The following is a 27,177-nucleotide window of genomic DNA, read 5'->3' on the forward strand; positions in this document are numbered from 1 at the left end:
TTACAAGCCACAAAAGTGATTTAGAGAGACCTTTCGGTGGTTGTATATGCAAATTGCCTGCCCCTTCTCTTCAGCTCCCATATACAAATGCAAGACAGTGACTGTAGCTTTTGCTTGTCTCTCTTCAACTGATCAACTTCAATAGATGCTCTGTTGTCCTTTAGAGAGAGCAGCCTTTGCTGCTTTATTCATTTAGGATATTATGGCCCTGATATGCTCATACTAAAGAAACTATTGACTATTATTCCTAATGATGAGAAAAATTATCTATTCTATTCAATGAATCATCAATAGCAGCATTTTATTTGTGTTTAGTCCAGCAGGGCACAGAGGCAAGGTATAAAATGAATAGCTACATTATAAATGCAAATTCTTATAAAATCCAGCATTGCAAGTATGTACATTGGGACATGGTTAATTAAAGCCACTTAAGGAGAAAGAGATGACAAAATTCTTCCAACCAGAGTCATGCAGAAATAACGAGATAGTTGCTTTGTGCCTCAGTGGGGCATGTTGCAACTGAGTAACAGTTTAGTGAGGATCAGTGAAATTTTGTCTAGCGTTTTCAGACTGCCTTTGTTTAAAGATGCATCTTGCTACTATCAGAAGCTATAACAAGTCAAGAACAAACAGCCTCAGTTATTTTTCACACCCCCATGTATCACATATGTGCCTAATATTTTGATGAGAACAATGGACCAGAACCTCATCGGGTATAAATCAGGGTAACTCCAGGGAAATCGTTAGAAAAGAAATGAGAGCATGAAAAACAAAAGGTAGAATGAAATGTCGGCTCATTCTACCGCACTTTCATTTCAATCTTCTACAGCAAGGAGGAAAAAAGAACCAGAGGCATTCTAAAAGGGAAGAGAGAAAGAACAAACTACAGCAGAATAAGAAGATTACAGCAAAAAGTGTGAGAGAGCCCAAAGCAAGACCTAGTGAGAAAATCTGATTCCCTTGTACATCAGATGGTTCTAATACATGTGTTCTAAAAATAACAGATTATGCAGAGGCTCCATAGATCTACTGAAATAAAACTGTCTAGACATTTTAATGACCCCTTCCATCAGTTTCAGTGCATATCAAGGTAGTGAGAGGCAGTGAGGCCAAGTGGCTAGAGCACTGGACTGAGACTTGGAAGACAAAAGTTCTCTTTCCAGCCCTGCCATTGGCCTGCTGCATTCCCTTGTGCAAGTCACGTCCTCTCTCTGTGCCTCTGTTTCCCCATCTGTAAAATGGGGATAATGATACTGAACTTTTTAGAGCGCTTTGAAATCTACTAATGCAAAGCACTATATACAACCTACCTACTGTTGTTATTGCTTGTGGTCATTTTGGAATCTCAGCCAAACCATTCTGCCATTCCCTGACCACTTGAAATTGTGAAACTGCATTTACTACACCAGTCTTTTTATAACGGAGTGAATTGAGCCCTTAGAGACAGCTCAGAAGATTGAAGTCATCTTTGTATCCTCTGAACAGGAGTGCTGCAGGCAGGTGCAGTGCAATCTTTCCCTCTCACTGCTCCAGTCATCTGCCTCAACCTTTCTCTGGAGGAACCTGCCATGTGGGAATAGCAGTTTTGTTTCCTCTCCATGCCTGTTTAATTCTTGGCTTTTCTTCTGCCACTGAGGGGGTCAGTTTTGTGGGTTTCTTTAAGCCCTGGCCACTTGTCCATAAAGAGTGGATCGAAGGCCATCAAGCAGCCATGTGTAACAACTAGTATCTACATGAAAGACTCTGAATCACATTACCAATCCTCCCATGTTTTCCATCAGCCTCACATGTCTCATGGCCAGGACACAGGGGTGTACCTAAACAAGGGCAGCTCTCCTTTGAAACCCCAAGATTGCAGTCCAAACAAATGAATGGCAATGCAGCCTTGAGTGTCTAATCAGGAATGGCTGTAATTTTCCAAACTGTCACTCTTATGCAGCATTCCCATAGAAAACTTGTATTTTGTTTTTCAGACAATTCTCTAATTTACATTGACTAGTTTGAATAACTGCTGCATTTGAAAGTCAGCTAGTTGTACTTGCCCTTTTGGCTATATCTATACATGCTAAGCAATATGCAATCATTACACAATGGATAACCATATCGATGTGTATTAAACTTTTATTACTCTGTCTGGTGTATAATTAAGAGATCACACTTTGAAGGATCAGAGGCCTCAAGTCAGAAGGATGCAGCAGAGGTGTGTTGTATGCAGTCAGAAAACACAGGGAAAGGTGATTTTTATATATATAAAAAGATATCTGTGTAGTGGAAAACAGTTGTGATGCCAGTTAGTGGATATACTTTTATGCACCAAAAGAAATAAGAAAGGGCATAATCCAGAAAGCCTCCAGACCTTCCACTGACTTCAGTAGATTTCCATGTCTGGAGAACTTCCAGCATCAAGCCCTTTCTTATTTCATATGCATATACACTTTGGCTGCATGGAAGGGGAATCTTATTTCTTTATGGCTGATAACAGAATATGCGGTAATTAATATTACTGCTTCCAAAGTTTCCTACTAACACTGAATTATGTATGTTTCAAATTATTTCCCCCGAAGTAGTATCATATATTTTCTAAATTTCATCTCATGTTGTGTATTGTCCCAAACTGCTAATCTCTCTAGGCTCCTTTGTATTATTACTGGCCCTGACAGACGGTCAGGATGTAGGGCTGTATGAAGATGGACAACAGAGAAACAGGAGTCATCAGGAGAGATACGTGAGATACTGAGGGAGGAGCGGGGGATGTTCGAGGTGACAAGATGAGCTAGGATATGCGTGTGACCAAGAGGGAATAGAGGTAAGGGTTTCAGGAATCCCCTAGATCTGATATCTACATAGAAGTCTGCCAAAGAATGCCATGTAAGTCTCTGATGAAAGCTTATGTCACACTGATCATCATAAATAAGGCTCCTTGTTTGTCACGGAGCTCATGGAAGTCACGGATTCCGTGACTCTCCATGACTTCTGCAGCAGCTGATGTGCCTGGCCCTGGCGCCGCCTGAGTCCCCCCACCCCCCAACAGCAGGAGTTTGGGTGTGAGAGGGCTCAGGACTGGGGATTGAGGTGTGGGGCAGTGCTTACCTGGGTGGGGGGCTCCCCTCCCTCAGCTCCTAGCTTCATGTGCTGCCTCTGCCGGCAGGCACTGCCCCCACAACTCCCATTGGCCAGGGCCGGCTCTGACTTTTTTGCCGCCCTGGGGGGGGGCGGCCGGCCTGGGGGAGGGCGCCGGGGGGGAGGGCGGCGAGCCCCGGCGGGGGCTCGGCTCTCCCCCCGACCCCGGCGGCCAGAGCGCCGGGGGCAGGGCCGCGAGCCCCGGCGGGGGCTCGGCTCTCCCCCCGGTGGCCGGGGCGGGGGCGAGGGCGGGGGGGGCGGCCAGAGCGCCGTGGGGAGGGCAGCGAGCCCGGCTGTGGCCCCGCTCTCCCCGGCGGCCGGAGCGCCGCGCCGCCCCCCTCCAGGTGCCGCCCCAAGCACCAGCTTGGGTGCCTGGAGCCGGCCCTGCCATTGGCCACAGTTCCCAGCCAATTGGAGCTGCAGAACCGGGGCTTGGGGTGGAGCGGAGGCAGCCATGGAGCTCAGTAGCCAGGTAGGGAGCCTGCCCTAGGCCTGTCAACCTTCCCCGCTGTTTCTCTAATGGAGAAAAAAAATCTTTATTAATTCTTTAAAAAAACAAAAAAAACCCCAGGAAATATGAGCAATTAATGCCTATTTGGATTATATTCGTTTTTCAAGTTTGCAGGACTGCTATTCAGAATGAATGTTTAGTAAAAGGCATGAGTTATGAGGACTTAATTCTGGCCAAACCAAGGAAATATGAGTCGATTTTTAAAGCCAGTGGAATTGTTTCTTATTCTGACTGTGTGAGGTCCTGGAAATAAAACGCGGATGAGTAACTTATCCTCTACAGAAAGCAAAGAATCATGGGAGGAAAATGTCATTGTCTTATACTGAAGTAATGTTACTAACAATACTCAAGGAATTAAATCCAAACACAGATATGTTTTGGAACTCACTTCCTTTTTCTTCCTCAAGACTCTTTCAGGTTGTTTCTGGCCTAACCTACTTAGCCAGCCATACCTTAAGACATGATCTTTAGGCTAAATTTTGACACAAACTACATCTTCATCCATTGTCCTGACTGGACTATTGCATTATTCAGGCAGGGGTCTTGGCACCTTCTATACTGCATGAAAGCCATATAATCATGGTTGAATCCCTAAGGCCTTGGCTACACTGGCAATTCACAGCGCTGCACTTGCTGCGCTGTGAAAAAACACCCCCCCGAGCGCAGCGAGTGCAGCGCTGTAAAGCGCCAGTGTAATCAGTGCCTGCAGCGCTGCACGCTCCCTCACAGCGCTGCAAGCTATTCCCCTCGGAGAGGTGGACAACTACACTCGCACTTCACAGCGCTGTGAATCCGCGAGTGTAGCCAAGGCCTAAGGCTTTTGGGCCCCACCAATTTGCAAAACATCCCTGAGGGCATCATCAGTCCAACAACTGAATGAGGCACTGCAGATCTGGTAAGACTCATCACATGCTAGCCAGAAGCATAGACAGAGTGGTCCCCAGAGTCCCCGCCCTCGCCATTGCTCTCACAGATTCCTATGGTTCACAGATGTCCTGCACCAGCAGATGAGATGGGCAGACGTTCAAGTGACAATGGTGGAAATCAAAAGCAAAAACACACCAAAAGAAAAGCCTGTTTCCAGGCCTATCCAAAGCTTGTATTTCAGGCCAAGAGATCACTGCGGCTCACCTCCATTAATGCACCAAACCATGCCCAGTAGAAATATTCAGAGTGGTGAGTGATTTCACCAACCCCAAGTGCTTACAGTCCACAGCACAACCTACCCATAGCTCATGCTGATATCTTTCTTCACTGAGGGCACTGTCCATGTCTGTAAGGGCTTCTCAGGCGGCATGGTACTGGAACCCATCAGCAAATCCATGATCAGCCCTCCTTCACTCCATGAATTCATCCCACTCAAAACATGTGGGACACTCTAACGGAGTCATGACCCAACACTTATGAATCAGACTCCTGGCCTGCTTGATTAGTAAAGAAGAGTAATGAACAACCGGGATATCTTCCAACTGAGATTGCTAATGCTTCTTTTGTCCATCCTTCTTCCTGCTTTAAAGACTACACTGGCAGACCAACCCTGAAGAAACCATCCCTCAATGCCACAGATTAAGCTATTACCCACTATCTAATCTTCCTTTCTTTGGCAAGTTTAGAAAAGCTTGTAAATGTATTTGTCCACAGGGCATGCATGCCTACAGATTGTCAAGATAGTCTGCAATTCATCTGGCATGAAGCTGGGCCTGCAAATATCAGTGTGCTCGAGAAACATTTTCCGCCATCTCCAACTAGCTAGAAGTCTGTGTCCTCCCATCCTTGCTACTGTTGACCTGGTCACAATAAAACACACCTTTATTTCCTTTCACCATTGCAGCAATGCATGGTGAAAGGAAATAAATAGACAAGACAGATACAGAGTGGAAGAAAATATTATCCCCATTTTACAGATGGGAGATTGAGGCACAGAAAGAGGGAAGTGACTTGTCCAAGGGCACATGGGAAGTTTGTGGTAGATCCAAGACTGGAACCCAGATCTCTCTTAGGGCCTGATCCTGCAAAGTTTTATTCATGTGAGTTGTTCTGTTGACTCCACTGGCAGTCCTCGTGTAATAACTATTCACACAAATAGAGGCTTGCAAGACTAGATCCAGAGTTAGCAGATCCCAATAGGGGGCAGAGTTTATCCCTAGACCATAAGACCCTAAAAGAGGCTAGATTAATTTTAAATTAATCCTGCCTTTCTCCACAACCCCATCCCTAGCATTTCTAAAAAATGGAGCCAGTCCTCCCATCCACTCTTTAATTGTTAGCTTTTATCACCAAGTATCCTAGTCAGTAACTGCAAATCTAACAGTGGAGATAAGAGGAGAGCAAACACATAAGCACATACTTTGCTTGTTCACTGTCTGAAACATGATTTTACAGGCTTCATTTTATAGTTATGCTGGAACACTGAGAAAGCAGGAAACTCCGCCCCCCAATCTCATCTCCATGCCTGGTGAGATGGTGTTTTTGCTTGTAAATATTAACAAACCCATTCTTGTGTATTCAGACAACAGTCTATCTTATTGCTCTGTCAGACCTAATTACTCAGTGCAAGCAATAAACAGAGAGATTAATTAAGCTTTTCTACAACACAAAATACTCTTCTTCCTTGTTAATGCAGAGTAAGCTGGCTTTGATCAGGACACACAGTGGTGCAACAGTTAAAGAGACATCAGCAGAGAACCAAATATGACCCAAATCCCCTTCACTTTCCTGCTCTACCTGGGCTGGAGGTGGGAGTAATAATGCCATATTAGGAGATGTGGCTACACCCTGAAATTGTCTAGACTTACTGACTCTGATTGTGCTCTGAATTAAGCCCAGACAGTAATGAGTCCATGACTTCCGCTTAGCTGGATCAGTGACTAAACTTGGTGGGAGAAGAGTGGGAGGCTGTCTGCTGAGTCAGGAAAATGACAGGCTTTATTACCTTACTCCCTTTGGTACAGCTCAAGATAAAATGAGAAGAGATATGCATGTGAAACAGTAGTGAAGGAAAGAGCAGAGGGGAAATTGTTTGAAGAAGTTAGATAAATAACCCCAGTGATAAGGAACCCAGCGTGTGATATTTTCACATACCTTTTCTCTTAATGAATTCTCTTAACTGACAATGGAAGATAACACTAGACAGCTAAGCAGGAAGAGTCACCACTAAAACTTATTATTTGACACAGCAGCTCTGACACTTTGAAAATAAATCATTTTTCAGTGTTTTGGATATAGTTTTAAAGGGACACTGTCAGTTTAAAAAAACCCACTCTTCTCTTTCTGTTTACCTACTTGTGCTGTAAGTAACACCTAAACTGTCTATAACCAAAAGAGATTAAAGCATTTTTCTATTTCTGAGCTTGTTTATGTTGCACATTTGCCAGCACTTTGTGTCAATTCACTGTTTATCCTCTATAGTCAGTCACTTAGCTGACCTCATCTTGTTTATGTTTTTTACACATCCACAGCAGGAAAGAGAACATTTTTTTAAAAAAGCAGGAAAATTGCCAGAGGGGCTTAAGGGCAGGTGTAGTAACTGAAATTATTAAAGCTATGTTTACACTACAGCTTATGTCAGCATAATTTATGTTGCTCAGGGGTGTGAAAAAAACCACACCCCTAAGCAACATAAGTTACATCGACATAAGCGCTTGTGTGCAGAGCGCTATGTCAGTGGGAGAGCTTCTCCCACTGACATAGCTACCGCCGCTCACAGAGCTGGTTTTATTATGCTGACAGGAGAGCTCTCTCCCGTCGACATAGGGCATCTTCACCAGATGTGCTGCAGCGGCACAGCTGTATTGGTACAGCTGCGCTGCTGCAGCACTGTATGTATAGACATGGCCTAACTTTCCCTCTGTTCTTAAAGGGCACAGACTTAAAATCCAATAAATTAAGAGGGAGTGTTATCCATTATCACTGGAAGCCGGGATTTACCTGCCACTTAGCTTCTCTGTGCTTCAGTTCTTCCAGCCATAAAATGGGTATAAGATTTCACTATTTGACAGCATGGATGTTGTGAGAATTAATTAGTGGTAGTAAAGAGACCTGGTTGGAAAGTACTTTTTTTTTTCTTTTGAAAAAGAATTTTTTTTTTAAAAAAAAAAAAACAATCTCACAAAATATTGAAAGATTTTCAAGGAAGTAGACACTTTCTGCAAAACAAAAAAATAATGTAAGCGAAAACCCAGTTTTCTGTCAAAAAGGTTTTGACAGAAAAATGTTCAGCTAGCTGTAGTAATAAAGCATTTTCAGATTATCAGATGAAAACTTCTGGATAAGTATAAAGTATTTAAGAATATAATGTACAGTATTTATTATTGGATTTAGGGACATAATCTTTTCAGTTTAACAATATAATTCCTTTTTGAGGATATATCGTATACTCTAGTTATTAAGGGCAGTATTTGCTTGGCTGGGAGTGTTGGCTCTGTTATTTAACTAAAACAATATTGCTTTTCATTTATAAGGATTGTGATTTAAAATTATATTTAGCACAATAGGCGTGCATGGCATTTTAGATATATTAATGCCTACATGGAATACACAATTCCTGCTTTGAGAGTTTTACAGTGTGAGTTATATATAACGTGACATGATGCAGGGGGAGTATCAGCAAAATGATTATTTTAAATTAAAGTTAAGCCAAAATCTCTTCAATTGTTTTTGAGCTAGGTGAATGGAAGAGGCAGTCTATACTTCTCCCATTGTCATAAGACATTTTCTGCAGAAAAAACTCACCTGGATATACATTTGGCCCTTGTTTGATTCTGTTTGTATGAGGACTCAGCCGTGTGTCAGTGTGCATTTATCCTCTCTGCTACAAGGACTAGAAACGAAATGAAATTTAGATTCTGCAGACACTGATGGGTCCAGCAGAGAAAGTAGGTATAGCATAGCACTCCACAGTTCAATCCCTCATTTTTGACCTCTCCTCCAACCCTCATCTTCATCCTTTCCCTATAGTGCATATCAAATCGATCCCAAGTTTCCCAGCTGTAGTGAATGGAAAGAATAATTAGGCAAGGCATAGGAGCATTTCTCAAACCAACATAACCATACTAGTATGTTGAAATGAATAAATGGCCCACTAGACAGATTATCAGTCAATTTCTATGTATGTAAAAAGCAGCCTAGTATTTCTGTTTTGGAAAAAAAACAATTCAGGAGTAAGACAAATTTTATGTTGAAACTTTTCTTCTTTTTCTTTTCCCCCTCTTTTGCTGCTCATATTACATAAAATCAGTGTATGTGAGAAACAGCACTGCCTTGTGTTTTCATAATTTATGAGCTTTTTTATTGACAAACTTTCCAAATTTACTCAAAACTACGCCTCAAATTCTGCTCTGTTACAATGTGTAAGCAAGGGCAGAACATGCCTTGCAACTTTAAATATGCAGAATTACTATGCTTTTAGCAGTAATTCTCCATATTTATTAAATCCAAAATAGATTCAGAAACTTTCCTAGAGGTTACCATTATCTTGATCTTTCCTTTTTAGTCTACCATAATCTGTGCAATCTTTAGTTGACTTCAGACTGACTTAATTTATATTGTATATAACCAAAAATAATGTAATTATATTTTATCCAGAGATAAATATTATGTTAGGCCTTTTAAATTTAAGGTGACTTTCTCTGTTAAATTTTAATCTAGTGCTAGACGATGTCTGCATCTCCAATACTGATAATCAATGGGACCCTTACATAGTTTGTTCTTATTAGCTTATGCCCTAAAGACTACAGAGATCAATGAATTTGAGTTGTTGAGAACTAGCTGGGAAAGAAAAGAGAAGACTGTGATTTCCTATTGGATAGAAAACAGGAAACTCTCATACTGATCCTAAAATGTAATTTATTACTGTGGTTGTGGATAAAAGATCATATTCCCACTGTTTGTGAAAGGGTCTTAAGAGGATTAGTTCTTACAGGAAAAGTAAGACAAATCTTGTTAGAATAGAGGACTCTATTAAATATTAATACATTAATTTGATTAGATATGGATTAAGCCTTTTTATCAAAAGATAAATTATTAAAATGCCTCCTTTGGAAAGGGATTTTGTTCAGGAACAATGGTGGATGGATTAATAGTAATTCTTTTAAACAGCACTTTAAGAATTTAGCACATTTAAGAATTATTTCCTATTGGATGTGTTTTCCACTTGAAAAAAAAAAGAAGAGTCTAATCCTTATAGATGCTGATTGCCCTCCCAGAATCACAGGATACAAGTTTAAAAGCGACTTCTAATATTGGGTACCTCCCTTTTTTGAACTTCAACTTCAGGCATCTTGCACTTGATTTTCAGAGGTGACGAGCGCCGGCAGTTCCACTTAGTCAGTTAACAGATTTTAAAGCCAAAAGGGAACACTATGATCACTCAATCTGATCTCTTATAAAACACAGGCCATAGAATTTCACCAAGTGATTCCTTCATCAAGCTCAAGAACCTCTTTTAGAAATACATCCAATCTTGACTTAAATACTTGGGGCTTTTCTACACTATCTGCCAGATCGGCGGGCAGCGATCGATTCAGCGTGGGTTGATTTATCGCACCTAGTATAGACACGATAAATCAACCACTGATCGCTCTCCTGTCGACTCCAGTACTCCAACGAGGAGTGCAAACGGAGTCGACGGGAGAGTGTCAGCTGCTGACTTACCACACTGAAGTTGCATATCTTAGATCGACCCCGCATGGTAGTGTAGACAAGCCCTTAGTGATGGAGAATTCATCACATCCCTTGGCAGGTTGTTCCAATGGTTACTTACTCTCACTGTTAAAAATAAGTGCATTATTTCTAGCTCCAGCTTCCAGGCATTGGATCTTATGTCTTTGCTAGACTAAAGAGCTGGCTACTAATAGAAATCTTCTCCCCATCTTCAGGTGTATTTCATACACTTATTTCCTTGCTGATTCCCTCTTTTTAGGAGGGATTTCCAGAACTCTGCATCTGACCTTAAATCAGAAATGTATCTATTAAGATATCTCAATATCTACCTACCTGGTATCTTTAATATATTGTGTGCAGCCTTTATTATTTGCTGTCATTGGTTTTGCTTTTACTTGGCTCAGTCACGAGGTCCATCTAGTTCAGTATCTGTGTGCATCACCCACACCTTCCCTCCCCCCCCCCATCTCTGCCAGTGGTATGTACCAGATGCTTTAAAGGAAAGTGCCTGAAACTCTGACAATTCTGGAACAACATGTTCATAGAGGAAGTTTCTTCTGAACCCTGATTCAGATACTGTTTATTCAAATTTGGAATTGATCCTGACCAATGGGAAATCTTGGCAAGTGATTAACAAGTGGCACCATCGTCTCCATCTGGGTATCAAAGTCCATGACAGGAGCTGGCTCCTACAGTTTGAGGAGAAAAGAGCCCGTAGGAAGCAAGCAGCTCCCAACCAAGATACATACATTTGCAATAACTGCCAAAGATCCGGCAAATCTCAGATTGGCCTATGCAGTCACATGAGACCTTGCAAACCATCTACATCACAGGCTGCAATTCCCACCATCTCTTGCAGACGAAAGGATGCCAACTTGTTAACTAATGTAACTGTATTCCTATTTGGAGTCTGCAAAACTGTTGGCCTTGTGACAGTGAGTTCCACAGGTTAATTATACATTGATTTTTGTAATCAGTTTTCAATTTTGTTGCCTTGCTGTTTAATTCAATGTCTCCTTTGTTCAGCATCATGAGAAAAGCCAGACTTGACACTCATTTTACCGTGTCTATACCAGTCATTATCTTATGTACCTTTATCATTCCCCCGCTTATTTTCCTCCTCTCTGAACTAAACAGCCCCAGCCTTTTCTATCTCCCCTCCATTTGAAGGTCTCTCTCTGCCTCTAGGTATCTCCCTACCACTTTCATCTGTCTCTGAACTTCTTTTATTGCCAGTATTTTCTTTTTCAGCAAGTGACTAGCACCGAAGACAGTATTGCAGGTGAAGGTGTACAACTGATTGCTATAATAGCATAACATTTTCAGTGCTTTATCCCATTTTGTATGCACCCAACATTTTATTTAGGAGTTTTGAACATTACTCTACATTAAGCAGAGGTTTTCATTGAGTGTTCATAACGAGATCCAGGCCTTTTTTTCCTGCGGGATTAAAGTTAATTTTGAACCAATCACAGTGTACGGATAGTTCCAAATTATGACTTCCAATGTTTATTACTTTGCTTGAATTTCATCTGCCATCATGTTGCCCATTCTCCCTAGGTGTTCTGAAGTTCCCCAGAATCTTCTCTTGTCTGGACTAATCTAAATTTTGTGCAGTCTCCAAACTGTGGGCCTCACTACTTAAACCTTTTCCTGAGATCACTGACAACTAATAGATTCTAAGGCCAGAAGGGACCAATCGCCTAATCTCACTTCTCGCGTAACACAGACCATACAACTTCCCCCCAAATAATATCAAACAACCACGATCCCACTATAGAACTCTAGGGCACTCTACTATTAACCTTTTGCCATGCTGAAAACTGACCATTGATTCTGACTCTGCTTTTGTCCCGGTAGCGAGATTGTAATACATGAAAGCACTTTCCCTCTCCTCCCCTGACTACTTTCTTTCCTTAATAGCCTCTTGTGAGGGAATTCATCACAGGCTTTTTGAAAGTCCAAACATGTAATGTCAACCAGTTCTCCCTTATCTGTAGACTCAGATGTTTCTAAATAATGTCAAGGCACTTGACCTCATTAAAGATTAAGTGTATGACAAATTAAACTTTAAAATTAAAAAATCTGAGTTCTTAATCTGTGCCAAATATATTTTCTTTCCACCCTGAAATTACTCAAAAATAGCCTTATAACTTTAGCAAACTTTCCAAAACATTCCACTTTTTGGGTTAGAATAAATGTTTTTAAAAAAACCCTTAATTATGATGATTTTGCATTTGTCCACAGAAACACAAGATGAAATCCTGGCCTCACTGAAGTTAACCGGCGTTTTACCACTGACTTCAACAGAGCCATGATTTCACCCTGGGAGAATGAAGACACAGTCCCTGTTCCAAGAATCTTCTAAGGTACACTCTTTGGTTTTGTAGAAAAAGATCTCTTCTTCCCTCAGTTCTGATTTCAGGGATTTTGTGCTGTCATCATTTCCCTGACTCTCCAGTTGCAATTGACTAAGTAGCGGTGCCACCTGCCCACGTTTGCCCAGAAGCCTCCCTTGTTCCGAGGCAGCTGCCCTGGGAAATCCGCCAGGGTGCTCAGCACACTCTGCCGCGGGCTAGATTTCTGGGCTCAGGAGCATCCTCGATGTCCCGGTTTTTTGCAGCTTAGAGTGGCAACCTTAAGCCTAAGTGTCCCAAGGCGGACAAACACTCCATCGCCGGGGGGCGGGAAGGGGCACTGACCGGCCCCGGGCGCTGCCTGGGGCTGGGGCTGCTCGGACCTCCTGCCGCCCCAGGGCCTGGCACTCACGTGGTGGGGCGCCCCGGCGCAAGAGCAGCCCAGCAGGTGCCCCTTCGGGTTCCCGGGCCGGCGGGGGGAGGCGTGGAGGCAAGCGAGTACCCGCCCCATGGCCGGCGCCGACCCTGTCCGCGCCCCCCCGCCGGACGCTCCTCCCCCTGCCCTAGCGCCACATGATGCAGCTTCCCCCGCCCCGGCGTGGGGCGGTGCATCAGCCGCCGGGGAGAGGCGGAGGCCGCGGCGGTTTCTCGCCAGCCCCAGTCGCAGGGAAGAGCCGCTCCGGGGACGCAACCAAAAAGGAAGCGACCCGCCCGGCCAGGAAGCCCTGCACCGCCCAGCGCCCCCTCCCTGCGCCTCGCCCCGGGCAGCTGGTCCCTGCCGGCAGCGGGCACTGCCAGGCTCCGCTTCGGGCTGCTGGGGCCGGCGGGCGCTCGGGCATCCGCTGGGCACTGCCAGGCGGCTGGACACCGGCCATGGCTCGCCTCTGCCTGCTACTGCTGCTGCTCCTGGGCCGCTGGCTGGCGCTCGGCGGCGCCTTCAATCTGGACGTGGACGGCCCGGCTGTTTACTCCGGCTCGGAGGGGAGTTACTTCGGCTTCGCTGTGGATTTCTTCGCCCCAGACTCCTCCTCGTACGTATCTGTCAGCCCGGCGGGCCGGGGTCCGCACGCTGCTGGTGGGTGGGGTGTTGTAACCTGGGTCCCCTTTGGCGTCTCCAGGGCCGTGTGAGTCCCCAGAGGGGCTGTGGCCCCTGGTGGCAGGGTGATAGCAAGTGTGAAGAATCAGGACGGGGGTAGGGAGTTAATAGGCGCCTATATCAGACAAAGCCCCGACTATCGGGAATGTGACTATCAAATCAGGACATCTGGTCACCCTTGGTGGAGCCTTGAAGGACCGGGAGAAGGAGAATTGTGAAATGAACAAAGCCTCCCATCCCGTCCTCTTCCCCTGTCCCCCGAAGCGGGCGAACATCCTGTTCTACTCTAGCTCGGGTCTCTAGACACTTGATTTCTTTTCTGGCCCCCCCCCCCCCCCCCCTTGCGCTGTGGTTTTGAAATTAACAAGATGCATCCCAAGCGTACAATGTTGAGGGTCGCTTTCTATGAAAGAGGGCGTTGTGTGAGTGGCTTTTGGCTGTGGATGGAAGTCACACAACTGGGTGGCTGAAAGAAACTCTGCTTTTGAAACTCTGGTCCATTATCACCTTTGGCAAATTGTGTCAAATAACTTTGTCAGCCAGAAAAGTAATTCAGAAGTTCACACAATAATAATAAAGACCAAGCTAAAAGGAGGCTACCTACGCATTTAAATGGCTACTGTAGCTTATTTTTTATTTGGGAGAAAATCAACCAAGTTCTCTCTATTAAGCCTTTCAGAAGAAAACTAATGGCAGGCATTAGTGCGGGCCTGTTTGCTTTGAAGGGGATGGCTAAATGGCCTAATATTAAGGATTTAAATATATAGACCCCCTGAAACAATAGATTTAAATCTCCCTTCATTCTTCCAGGGTATACTGATCTAAAGCCCACTTGAAATCAGTGGAAGTCATTTTGTTTCCTTAGGCCCAAACTGAATCTTGTGCAGTTCAATCAATAGACCTGGCTTTTGAATGAGACCTTAAAAATTGTACTGCCTGGGCACTAAGGGCCATTTTTAAAACCAGATCCTTTTATGTGTGTCTGCATATGCATACACAGTTACCATGATTGTGTGCACAAACTGGATATACAAAATTCTACTCCCTGCAAACATAGGATAGGTCACTTTTGTTTTAAAACTGGTGTGCAAAATATATAGTTCTTCTTACTCATCATCATAGTTAAGGGCAGGGGCATAGACTTTGTGCTTGGACTGGAAAATTTCTTAACAGTATTGCAAGACTGTCATAATCATCGTAAATATTATGTATGCAAATTTAGGCATGGGTTTGTATTTGCATTGTTGCATACAAAACACTGAGTATCCTGTTTTAAAAATCTGCCCAAGTAGCTCCCCTGGCAGTTAACAGAAATATAGGATTTTTTTCTGGTGACTTTATCAACGGAATCAGAATATCTGTTTCCCACTCCAATGTTGTGTATGAAACTGTTTGACTCCATTGCTATAGCCCTTTGCAAACATGGAGGTATTTCAATGGTATATCTCTGAATTTTGTGAAGTATCTGAGGGTTCTAAAGGATCAAAAGTGCTCTAGAGATTGCTATTGATCATGCACACTTCTTGAAGGTGTGAGATTTCAAAAAGTTGCAGTCTGATTTTAATTGGCACCTTAAAATAAGGATTCAGAATGACGTAGTTCGTGATTCACAAAAGTGTTCCATAGTTCTTCTATCAACTCTTAGATGAATTATAATACTACAGTTTATCTTTTTTAGGTGGGATACACGTTATAGTTCTCCCTTTTTGTGCCTTCCCCACCCCTCCAAAAATCAACTTTAGAGGTACAAGATTTACATATATCTGACATACGGGGTGATTTTTCTATTCATCTCTTGATTTTAGCAGCTAGAATTTGTTTATAAACTTGTATAAATATTGAGTAACACTTTTTGTAAAGTATCAGTCTTGTTTGCATTCTTTGTTGCTCCAGTTAAGTAGAAGTCACCCTGTAACTTGTAAATGTTGCAACACTTTTTTGTGCTGTCTTCATTCTGCAAGTTTTATACTATTATCTTTAGTTGTATATCTTGAGTAAGAATAGTAAATATGTAAACAAATTAGAGGTTCATATTGTTTTCTGGCACAAAAGGTCTGATACAACTCCCATTTAAGTCAATTATGGGGGATTTTCCCATTGATTTTAATGGGAGTCAGAGTGACCTCTTAATGCCTTATTGGAAAAGGTCCTGGTTTACTATAGTGTTTGTTTGCTTTTACCCTTAGAGTATTGGCATTTTCCAGATGACCAGCCAAATGAGAGAGACATGACTATCCTGTATGGGAATTCTTTTCCTTGGTGGTTTTTATATTGTTATGCAGTCAAAATATGTATCTTGTGTGCTTACCCTACAAAATTAAGCCTCAATACTGCAGATTTACCATCTATTTAACTTTAAGCATGTCCCCTTCAATGAAATTATTCACTATTAATGCCCTTAAAGTTAAGAACATGTATAACTCTGCAGGATCAAGGTTTTATGTGCTACCCTACATTTTATACAATGGACCTGTTCAGGTGTTTGCAGAATCATTAGCTGTATTGAATATTTCATAAATGTATATATTTGCTGTGAAAGAGACACACATTCTGAAATATCAACTTCATAATAGTTACACCAGATTGCATAAATAAAAAGCAGTGATCATAATTAAGGCTATATTTTAGTGTCAAGTATTTTTAGTAAAAGTCACGGATAGGTCATGGGCAGTAAACAAAAATTCACAGCCTGTGACCTGTCCATGACTTTTACTAAAAATACCAGTGAATAAAACTTGGCGGGGGGCTGCCTGGGGCCCCTGTGGGTGCTGGGGGAGGGCAGCCTGGCTGCTTGGCGGGAGGTGGCCCAGGACCCCCACTGGTGCTGGAGGGTTTGGGGGTGGCCATGGGCCCCCACTGGTGCTGGGGGGCGCAGGTGGTGGCACATGGCCTGGGACCCCCGCTGGTGCTGGTGGGCGGCGGCGCACGGTCCGGTACCCCTGCTGGTGCTGGGGACACACGGGTGATGGCGTGCGGCCCGGGACCCCCGCTGGTGCTGGGGGCGACGGGTTGGCGGGGCCGGCAGGCTCCCTACCGGGCTCCATGCCTCCCCCTCCTAGCAGCAGCAGCGTTTGGGTGTGGGAGGGGGCAGAGGGTTGGGGCACGGGACGGGGTGAGACAGGATCTGGGCAGCGCTTACCTGGGGGCCTTCCCCGGAAGCAGTGACACCCCCTCGCTCGGCTGCTAGGCGGAGGACTGGCCAGGCAGCTGTGCGCGTTACCTCCGCCCAGAGCTCTGGTCCTGGCCAATGGGAGCTGCAAAGTTTAATGTCCAGAAAATGTAACGTCAAGAATGGAATGAAGCACGAGTTATAAACCTTAGTCCCCTCCAAAAAGCTGATTACAAATCTTGAAGCTTGTCCCTTGTGTACTAAATTTTCCTGTGTCACGCACTGAATAATTAGCCTTCTCTTTATCCCCACTGCATGCTTGTGGCTAAATAGCAAAGCTTTCATTGACTTCAGTGGTTCAGGATCAGATCCATGATTCTTCCTTTGTGATATGCAGAAGCTTGACAATGTATGTAAAAACAGTTTGCCCATTTGGTCCAACCACTGTGTGAGAGAGAAAATAGGCAGTGAACAACAAACTACATGATATCTTCAGTGGACCATTGTGCAGAAATCCAAGAAAACTGTTTTTCATTATGATTAGGAAAAGGCATTTAGTGAAATCAATGTTGGATCATGTTTCAGTAAAAGCTTTGTTATCTGGCATGTTGGGGGAATGGGGAGTGCTGGTAAGTCAAAAATTCCAGTTAACTAAGAAGGAGGGAGTTTGGGTGCAGGAGGGGGCTGGGGGTTGGGGCACGGGGGGGGGGGGGGGGGGGGCTCTGGAAGAGAGTTTGGGTGGGGGAGGGGACAGGAGGTTGGGGGCACGAGAGGGGGTGCGGGGTGCCAGATCCTGGCAGCACTCATCTCAGGCGGCTCCCCGCAAGTGGCAACGTGTCCCTGGCTGCTCCTAGGTGGAGGCACGGCTAGGCGGCTCTGCGTGAGGTCTCTGCCCATGGGAGTGCAGAGACAGCACTTGCGGTGGGGTGGGGAGCAGCGCACGGAGCCCCTGTGGCTGTCCCTCCACCTAGGAGTAGCAGGGACATGTCACCACTTCCGGGGAGCCACACTGAGCCAGGTAGGGAGCCTGCCGGCCCCGCGCCAACCAGACTATAAACCGGACTTTCAGTGACGATCAGAAATGCTGGTTTGTAGAGCTTTCCATTTGGTAAAGTGCCAGATAACACAGCTTTTACTGTATATGATTTCTGCCAGACTTGTGACATGGATCATTGACCCCTGAGCCTTTTCTGTTGCTGCTATGTAGAATGGTTTTTTTTTTTTTTTTTGTCACCTACTCTTCACTTGACATAGCTTCTTTAAGCTCTGCTTCATAAATGTATTAAGGCTTTAATGTGTTTATTTTTAACTTGCTGCAAAAATTATGTGCATCTTTTGTTACTCAATAAAACTTTATTGTTTGGAAAATAATTCATCTTCATTAATTCTGAACAGATGCTGCAGAGTGCCTGGCGGCAATGAGAGCACCCACTTAGTTTTTATTGTAAACTGTGACACAGCTCATACGATCATTGTGACCTTGTGTTTGTCAATCATAAATGTACAGCAAGCACCACAAAATTAGTAGGTGCATTGCCTGTTTTGTGATCCTAGATGTGCATCAAACATCGCACAATTCCTAACTGGTCCCCAAATTGCAGAGCCACGTAGAACACAGAACACCACAGTGTCTTACTGTGGCTCGCTGTTAAAGTGCTCTTCCAGAGCTTCCCTGATATAGCTCCTATATCTCCATGATAACCTGTTCTGATAGCCCCTGTGTCTGGCTGTTCAAACTCAGCAGACAGCTGCTCTAGCTCTGCCCTACATCCTGGGAGCAACTCTTCACCCTTTGCTTCACAGATACTATGCGATCACTACTGGCAGTTGATCACTTTTTGTTGATGTACTCTGTGGCAAGGCAGTCTGGTGCCAGAGTAGGGATATGTGTGCCCTCTATTGCTCCCGCAGTTTGGGAACCCCATTGCTGCAAATCCATCTATTGGACCCTGCATGCTGCCAAGAGTCAGAGCCCTGTGTACTGGGAGATGATTAATGGCCCTGCACACTTGTATGACGGCTCCCCACAGTGGATTTTCCCACTCCAAAATGATTTCTCATTGGCCAGTAGCAATCCGGCATTGCAAGTTTCCACAGCGTGAATGCCACTTGACTTTCCACTGTCAGTGCAGCTCTCATTCTGGTGTCCCTGCACTGGAGAGCTTGGGGGAGTTCAGCACACAGATCCAGGAATGTGGCCTTGCGCATCCAAAAGTTCTGCAGCCACTGCTCATCATCCCAAGCCTACATAACAATGCCATCCCACCAGTCAGTGTTTGTTTCTCAGGCTTAGAACTGGCACTCCACCATTTGCAGCTGCTCTGTGCACACCACCAACAATCTTGAATTGGTTCTCGCTGTGTCCCACTGCAATCTTTTCTCCAGAGAGTCATCATGTTCTCCGTGGCTCTTCTTGAGGCTCTGCAAATACCAGAGTATCATGTGTCCTGTGATGGTAATGCTCATGACAATAATTCACAGCTGAGCATGCTCCATGCTTCTGTCAGCGATGACGGACAGTGACAAGTCCCATGCAGGTTCATGGGATTTTCAAAATAGGAACGAAAATTATGGAATAGAGATGACATTATGGGTTGGAGACAGTTGCATGATGGAATCTTGACCCTGGAGTCACGACTCATTTTGACTCCACCATGCATTGCCAAAACTTTCCAAAAGACAGTGCACTGCTGGACAGTAGTGAGTTGCACACTGGAATGCCTACCCGTGGTGCACCGCACGTTGCATTGAAACAAGCACTCCTTTGTCTTGACTACATCAAGTACCTTTTTGTTTCATTTCTGACTGCCACCACCAGTGGTACCAGCCCTGCATGAAAACCAGCAATGTTAAAAACAGAATCTCATTGACTTCACTGGGCTTTGGACCAGGTTTTAAGTTTTTGGGATCCACTTGTAATATGACTAGCTGGTCAGGAATAATTCTGACTGATTTCAAAACAGTGGGCCAGATCCTCAGCTAGTATAAATTACGTAGCTCCCTTGACTATACTAATTTACCTCAGCTGAAAATCTGGTGTACCCTTGCTTCACTGTGGTAAGTGCACTAAGAATTGCTTAAGTGAAAGTTTAGAAAGCAGGAGTTGAAATGTAGAGAAGATTAAGAAACCTGGGTGTTTCTACACTGGGGATATTTTCTAACCAGTGTTGAAGTTGGTTCAGCTAAGTAATTTGCCAGCCTTACACTATGGTTATCTGAATTAATTTCAGGGCTGACTCAGTTTCAGGACTGACTCTGTTTAAACAAGCCATGCTATCTAAAGCTGTCTAAAACTAGGTCTCTGCTATGGCTCTAACTGGTTTTAAAATCTATCTGAAAATATTCCTAGCATAGACTGGGGGATCCTATAACATAGTATGTTCTTATGAGTTTTTATAGGGGAGATACACTGGGAGTGCTGTCCTTTCTCTTCCTTTTGCTAGAAGCATTCTTTTCTTCTTTAACATGTTCGTTTTGGTTCTACGTAAGGGCCAACCAACAAAGGGTCCCATTGTGCTAGGCTCTGTACAAACACAGTGCAATAGACAGTCTCTTTCCTGAAGAGCTTACAATCTAAATAGACCAGACAGACACAGGGTGAGGGAAGGGGTAGAACACTTAAGCGGAGCAAACAATGTGATGACAGCAAAGAGCATGTTGGTTCCACAAATTTTTTTTTTTTTTTTTTTTTTTGCTTTAGTTAGGAGGGGGTGAGGTAAATGGAAAGGGAAGAGAAGAGGGATGAAGGGTACAGAGCAGGGACCTGTAAGGATGAAGGGTCCCAGAGCTTGGGCTCCAGCCCAAGCCCAAATATCTACACAGTGATTTTTAGCCCTTCATCCTGAGCCCCACAAGCCCAAGTCAGCTGACCTAGGCTAGCCATGGCTATACCACAGGTCTTTTATCCATGTGTAGACATACGCTGTGAGGGCAGGGGAGGGCTGGAGAAAACAGCCAATCAGCATAGGGCAGAAAAAGTCCACTCAGAACTGTTGAAGGTTGTCTGAATATGGAGCTCACATGAACAGATAAGGAGGGAGGTGACGTTTCCTGGGTCCTAGGGTCCTCATTGTGTTTGGGTGGTCTCCCCTGCACAGTTCTGTGTCCAGGGGGCGTGGAAGGAGGGGTTGTCCCAGTTTGCCCCATTTTGCCTCCTCCTACCAGTGCAGCAGGCCCTGCTTTGGCTGCTTCTGCCCCTACTGGCTGGAGTCTCTGGCTTTGACAAATAAATACAAATTTGACATAAATGATAGGAAGGCAGAGCTGCTCAATGCCTACTTTCCTTCAGTCTTCTCACAAAAATAATATGTGACCGGATGACTAGTGAAGTTACCATAGACAGTAAAGGGGAAGGGATGCAGATCAGGATAAATGAAGAACACATCAGATATGTTCTGTCTAATTTGAATGAATTCAAGTCACCAGGGCCTGATGATATTCACCCTCGGGTGCTGAAGGCATTAGGTGAAGAAATCTCAGCGTCACTGGCAATAATATTTGCAAACTCATAGATGACAGGAGAGATTCTGGAAGACTGGAGAAGGGCTAACGTAGTGCCCATCTTTAAAAAGGAGAAGCCAGGGAAGTATAGACCAGTCAGCATGACCTTGATACCTGGTAAGCTACTAGAGCAATGTATAAAACATACAATTTGGGAATACCTGGAGGATGAAGGGGTAATCACTAGCAGCCAGCATGGGTTTACTAAGAACAGATCATGCCAAACCAGCTTGATTTCCTTCCTTGACAGAGTAAATGGTTTGGTGGGTAGGGAGAATGCCGTGGACCTAATATACTTGGACTTTAGCAAGGCTTTTGACACAATCCCCCATGAGGAACCATCAATGGAATGATGTCAGACTGGAGGGAGGTCTCAGGTGGGGTTCCACAGGAATCTGTTCTAGGTCTGGTGTTATTTAACATCTTTATTAATGACCTGAGTGTATGCCTAGAGAGTATACTGATCAAATTTGCAAATGACACAAAGCTCGGGGGGTTGCAAACACTTTGGAGGATAGAGCTAAAATTCAAAGGGATCTTGATAAATTGGAGAACTGGGCTATAGATAACAAAATGAAATTCAACAAAGACAAATTTAAGGTGCTACACTTAGGGACGGACACCAGAGGACAGCTTTACATCCAGTGTTGATCACAGTGAGCTCAATTTTGAAGTCAAAACAGGAGTACGTCAGGGGTGTGTCATGTCTGAAATCCTCTTCAACATTGTCATCGACTGGGTAATGCAGCGTACAACAGAAGACATGCCAAGAGGCATTAAATGGACACTCTTCTCATCCCTTAAAGACCTGGACTTCACATATGATGTCACTGTACTATCACATACCTAACACCATATTCAAGAGAAAACAACTCGGCTCAACGCATTCAGCCAGCAAATTGGACTGAAAATCAACTGCAATAAGACAGATATCATGACCTTTAATATTGCCTCACCATCACCAACACGGATAGAGGATTATATTCTCGCTAATGTAGAAACATTCACAACAGCACCATCAGCCAGGATGGTGGAACAAGCCAGGACATCTGGAACAAAATCAATAAAGCCAGAAACACCTTCAGGATCTTAAATACAGTCTGGAAATCATCAAAATACAACACCAAAACCAAACTCAAGATTTATCAGAGCGGCGTACTTTCAGCACTACTTTATAGTGCAGAATGCTGGGGAATGAGAAAGTATGACCTGTCCAAACTGTCTTCATTCCATACAACTGCCTCAGAAAAATTCTCCATATCTTTTGGCCCAGAACAATCTCAAACCAAGATCTATTGACACAGTGCAGCCAAGAGGATCTGAGCACCATCACTGCCAGGAGGCGTTGGAGGTGGATTGGTCATGTGCTTCGGATGGAAACTGATTCCATCACCAGAATAACAATAAGATGGACACCTGAAGGCAAGTGAAAATGAGGCTGCTCGAAAACAACGTGGCAAAGAACTGTGGAAGCCGAGCTGAAAAACCTGGGGCACAGCTGGGGAACCATTGAAAGGCTTGCCAGAAACAGACAGGAGTGGAGTAGCTTCGTCACTGCCCTAAACGCCAGAGGTTTAATAGGAACATGATGATGATGATGATGATGATGATTAGGGAAGAAAAAACAAATGCACAGATACAGGATGGGAGTTAACTGGCTGTGCAGTAGCACTGCTGAAAAGGATCTGGAAGTTGTGGTGGATCACAACCTCAATATGAGTCAGCAATGCGATACAGTTGCAAAAAAAAGCAAATGCAATTTTAGGTTGCATTAACAGAGACATAGCATGCGAGTCATTCTACTTAGTGCTGGTTAGGTCTCAGCTGAAGTATTGTGTCCAATTTTGGTCACCAGTATTTGGAAAGGATGTAGAGAAACTGGAAAGGATCCAGACATGAGCGACAAAGATGATCAAAGGGATGGAATGCAAGCCATATGAGCAAAGGCTGAAGGAACTGGGTATGTTTAGTTTTGAAACGAGGCGATTAAGTGGGTTACATAATAGTGGTCTTCAAACATTTGAAAGGCTGCAATAAAAAAATGGAGAAAAGTTGTTCTCTCTTGCCACAGAGGGCAGGACGAGAGACAATGATTTCAGACTACAGCATAGCAGATTTAGATTAAATCTTGGGGGGGGACGACTTCCTAACTGTAAGGACAGTAGGACAATGGAACAGACTGCCTAGAGAGGTCATGGAAGCTCCTTCACTGAAGGTTTTCAAAAGGAAGCTAGATAGCCATCTATCTTGTAGGATTTGTTGTGTCTAAACCATCCATCTTGGAAGGGGTTAGACTAGACGTCCCTTGAGGTCTTTTCTAACCCTATGGTTCTGTGATTCTATGACAAACTGTTTTATTAAGCATTCCTCTCTGCATTGGTAGTAACACTTTTACCCATTGTCTGCATTTTAAAATGTATTTGAGCAAAATGGCTATCCGTGGCTTTAAAGGGAGGAACAGTGTCATAATATTCAGTATAAAATGGAAATAATACAATAGGCTGCTTATCAATTGCCGCCTCTTATTTTCTATCCACACTGTTTTTCAGATTCAGACCCTAAAGAAAGTGCTGATTAGTCAAGCATGGTTAATGGAATTGTCGGAGTTTCTGAAAGATGTAGTAATCTTGAGTTGAATTGGTTTCTCTTTCTTTTTCTCACTCCCAATCTGAATATACAGAAGTAGATTTTTGCAATCTGCAAGTTCTCACAGCCTTATGTCACAGCAGCCACTGGGCAGAATGCAAATCTAAATACACATGAAGATTTTAAAAATTAGAATGGGTGTGAGAGAGAAAAGGGTTAGTTTTTGATGGGTTTCAATAAAGACTCAGTCATATGCCAAACATGCAAATGTGTGGTTGACATCAGCTGGGGTTCTTGGAGGGACTAATTAAAAAAAAAATGCTATTACTAGGCTGACTTACCTGTTAGAATATTTTTTAAATGAAAAATCCCAGATTTTTATCAAGGTTGGCCTTTGACTATCTACCTTGAATTGCTTTTAGGTATGAAATGAACTAGAAGTGATGCCAGACTATTTTTTTGTTGTTGTTTTTTTAACCAGGGTACACTACATCCTTTTCTGTCACACACACAAGATTGAATAATGCAAGAGGGAAGGAAAGGCTGTCCAGCTAAATGTCTGTTTGAAATCTGAATTGGTCAGGAAATGTTTTAAACACGAATCTCTATTTACACTTTCTCAGCTGTCTGGTTTTTAGTCAAAATTTTGTTTTAACCTGCATTAGCACAGGATCCAAAACAAACCCCCTAATCCGAACATCCCTGAATCTTGAAGTAGTTTGGATCCAAATTCTAAGTTTGTGTCTTGTAACCATGGTTACATAACCATTTAAAGCACTATATAAGAGCTAAGCATTATTATTATTAATTAGTGACTGTGCTCTTGAACCTTCTATTTGTGTTTTTCTTTTTTACTTCAGGATATTTCTTCTGGTGGGTGCTCCAAAAGCGAACACTACGCAACCTGACATTGTAGAAGGAGGCCAGGTGCTCAAGTGTAACTGGAATTCCAACAAAAACTGCCAGCCTGTTATATTTGATTCCACAGGTAAAGTGTGATATACTTGCTGTAAGTAGATGGAGCTTGTAATGTTTCCCATGCCCTAAGCCAGGGGGCTTTCACAACAAAGTGAACACAAGTGTCACACTGACACTTTTTTCCTAAAATACTTATTTATTTGTTTTTCCTAAAGTTCATTATGGACATGAACACATCCAAATCATTGTAATTTATTTATGTAGGTTTTTATTTGCGGACTCAATAATAAAAATAATGTTGTGAAAAGTAATATTTGTATGTTCTTTAATATCACTTTTCACAGCACACTTAGTAGCTAGCTGGAAAGCTGGGATAAGTGATACTAGAAGTATCAGAGCCTACTTCTAGTATCACTTATCCCAGCTAGCTACTAAGTGTGCTATGAAAAGTGATATTAAAGAACATACAAATATTACTTTTCACAACAAGTATTATTTATCACAGCTTCCCAGGTGAAAAATGATACTTGCATGTTTGTTCATCACTTTTCTCAGCAAGCACCAAGACAAATTAAGCCCTGGAGGGGGAGGCAGCGGGGGGCCAGGGGCGATGGAGGGATGGTTGTGGGGCTGGGAAAGGCAGTGGAGGGCCAGTGTGATTGGGGGGTTGGGGTTTGCATGGCAAGAGCCAGGGGTCAGTGCCTGCTGCTGCATGGTCAGAGCTGGGGGCTGTGCAGCTGAAGCCAGAGGCTGGAACCTGCTGCCGTGTGGCCAGGACCAGGGGTCAACACTCGGGGTTGGCTCCCGCCATATGGCGGTGGGAGCCTGGGACTGGAGCCAGGGGCTAGCGGCCAGAGCCAGGGGCTGGAGGGCACCCGAAGCCCTGCAGCCAGGCTCCTGAAGTCCCGCTGCTGGAGCCTGCTGCCCAACCATCCCAGGGCTGAAGCCCATCCCCTCCCCAAGGTTGGTCAAGAACTTACTGCTTCTGCAGTGTTGTGCCTCACCTGTCTCCAGAGGCGGTGCAGGGCAGTGCATCCAGGAGCAACGGGGAGAGAGAGGGAGAGGCCAATACTTGCCCAGGAGGCTGTCATGGCCACACGAAAGGCCCCTGGTGGCCGCATTAGAGAAATTCTGCGCCTAAGCAATGTCTGACAGTATGGGACTGTTCAGATGAGGGGTTGTGATCCCAGTTAGTTTAAATGCAAGTTCTCTTGGTTTGACTCACTAGTCAGGGCTTACTCTTCTTTCTCATTGAGAATTTCAGTGCTTTTGGTGTGTGCTGGAAGCTTATGTGAATTAAGTTTTTTTTGTTTAACCTGACTACAGCCCTGGTTATTCATTTATACTTTCTCTTTTGTATTCTGAAATATATCTAAGACATTACATGGTAAATACGGCCCTGACTTACATGTGTGCACCTCCCACTCAGGTTATTCAAAAACATCAAACTGAAACCTGTGGGTGTAAACTGAAACAAAAGCAAAGGTTTTCATGAACAGAAATCAGTGGGGTTTTTACAACTCTAGTCATTTCACAATACTTACCTCACATCTTTGTCAGGATTTCTCAATAGGTATGCAATGAGAAATTAACCCATGTCAGCACTGTACTAAAATGGAAAACAATATTGGTGATGTATTATACTGTGCAATGTTATCATTCCATTCAGTCTTTACGCTCTGTTACACTTAGTGATTTCCACCAGCTGTAGTAGGCTATGCGATAATCCACTGCACGTGTTCCTACACTTGAGCCCATGGGTATTGAATCCTGTTTCCCACAGCTTGTTTTAGGCCAGCATGTGGAAAAACCATTACATGTCATGAGCGTGGATTAGCAAGACCTATATTAATGTGGCCTGAGGAAGCACTGGTGATTTAGAGCATTACAGGTCACCATCCATCTGTGTGTCTGTCAGTACTATCTATGTACATGTATGCACATGTGAGTTTTGTCTAGATAGGTTGTCATGCTTATTCAGAATTTGTAAATTAAACTACAGTACAATAAAGATGCTATTTTTCTATTGCATTAGGTATCTCACCAAAGTCTCTGAAATCTGCACATGATACTGGAAATTGTTCTGTTTATTAGTTTCTAAATAGTTGAAAGCTGTACTCTGCATAGTGTGTATAAAACTCCTATCAAGATTTGGCTCTTTCTTCATTGAGATCAAACCATGGTTTTAAAGTTGTTTTGGCTGTAAAATTTCAGTCCACAGCTACCAGTTTGTCAGACTGCTTAGGACATAAAAGCTGTGTACAATTATTATTTTCAAGTTACTAGGGTTTTTTTCCCCCCCTTCTGAACAGGGTAGGGT

General features: G+C 43.7%; 1 protein-coding gene and 1 long non-coding RNA gene across 2 annotated transcripts in view; one reads left to right on the plus strand and one right to left on the minus strand.

Annotated features, from left to right (window-relative positions):
* The window catches only part of LOC112107455, a 22,812-nt gene extending 9,692 nt beyond the window's left edge, over positions 1-13,120 (minus strand). Inside the window, exon 1 of the long non-coding RNA XR_002908186.2 lies at positions 13,061-13,120. This is a non-coding gene — a long non-coding RNA (uncharacterized LOC112107455). The remainder of the gene's footprint in view (positions 1-13,060) is intronic.
* Positions 13,121-13,321: 201 nt separating this feature from the next.
* ITGAV (integrin subunit alpha V) overlaps positions 13,322-27,177 on the plus strand; it is an 82,119-nt gene continuing 68,263 nt past the window's right edge. The window contains exons 1-2 of the mRNA XM_024201142.3: positions 13,322-13,679; positions 24,800-24,927. Of these exons, the coding sequence (XP_024056910.1) occupies positions 13,522-13,679; positions 24,800-24,927 (286 nt within the window). The 5' untranslated portion in view covers positions 13,322-13,521. The remainder of the gene's footprint in view (positions 13,680-24,799; positions 24,928-27,177) is intronic.

The sequence above is a fragment of the Terrapene carolina genome, unplaced genomic scaffold (genome assembly GCF_002925995.2).
Source record: "Terrapene carolina triunguis isolate 2854851 unplaced genomic scaffold, T_m_triunguis-2.0 Scaffold62, whole genome shotgun sequence".
In the NCBI taxonomy this organism is placed as follows: domain Eukaryota; kingdom Metazoa; phylum Chordata; order Testudines; family Emydidae; genus Terrapene; species Terrapene triunguis.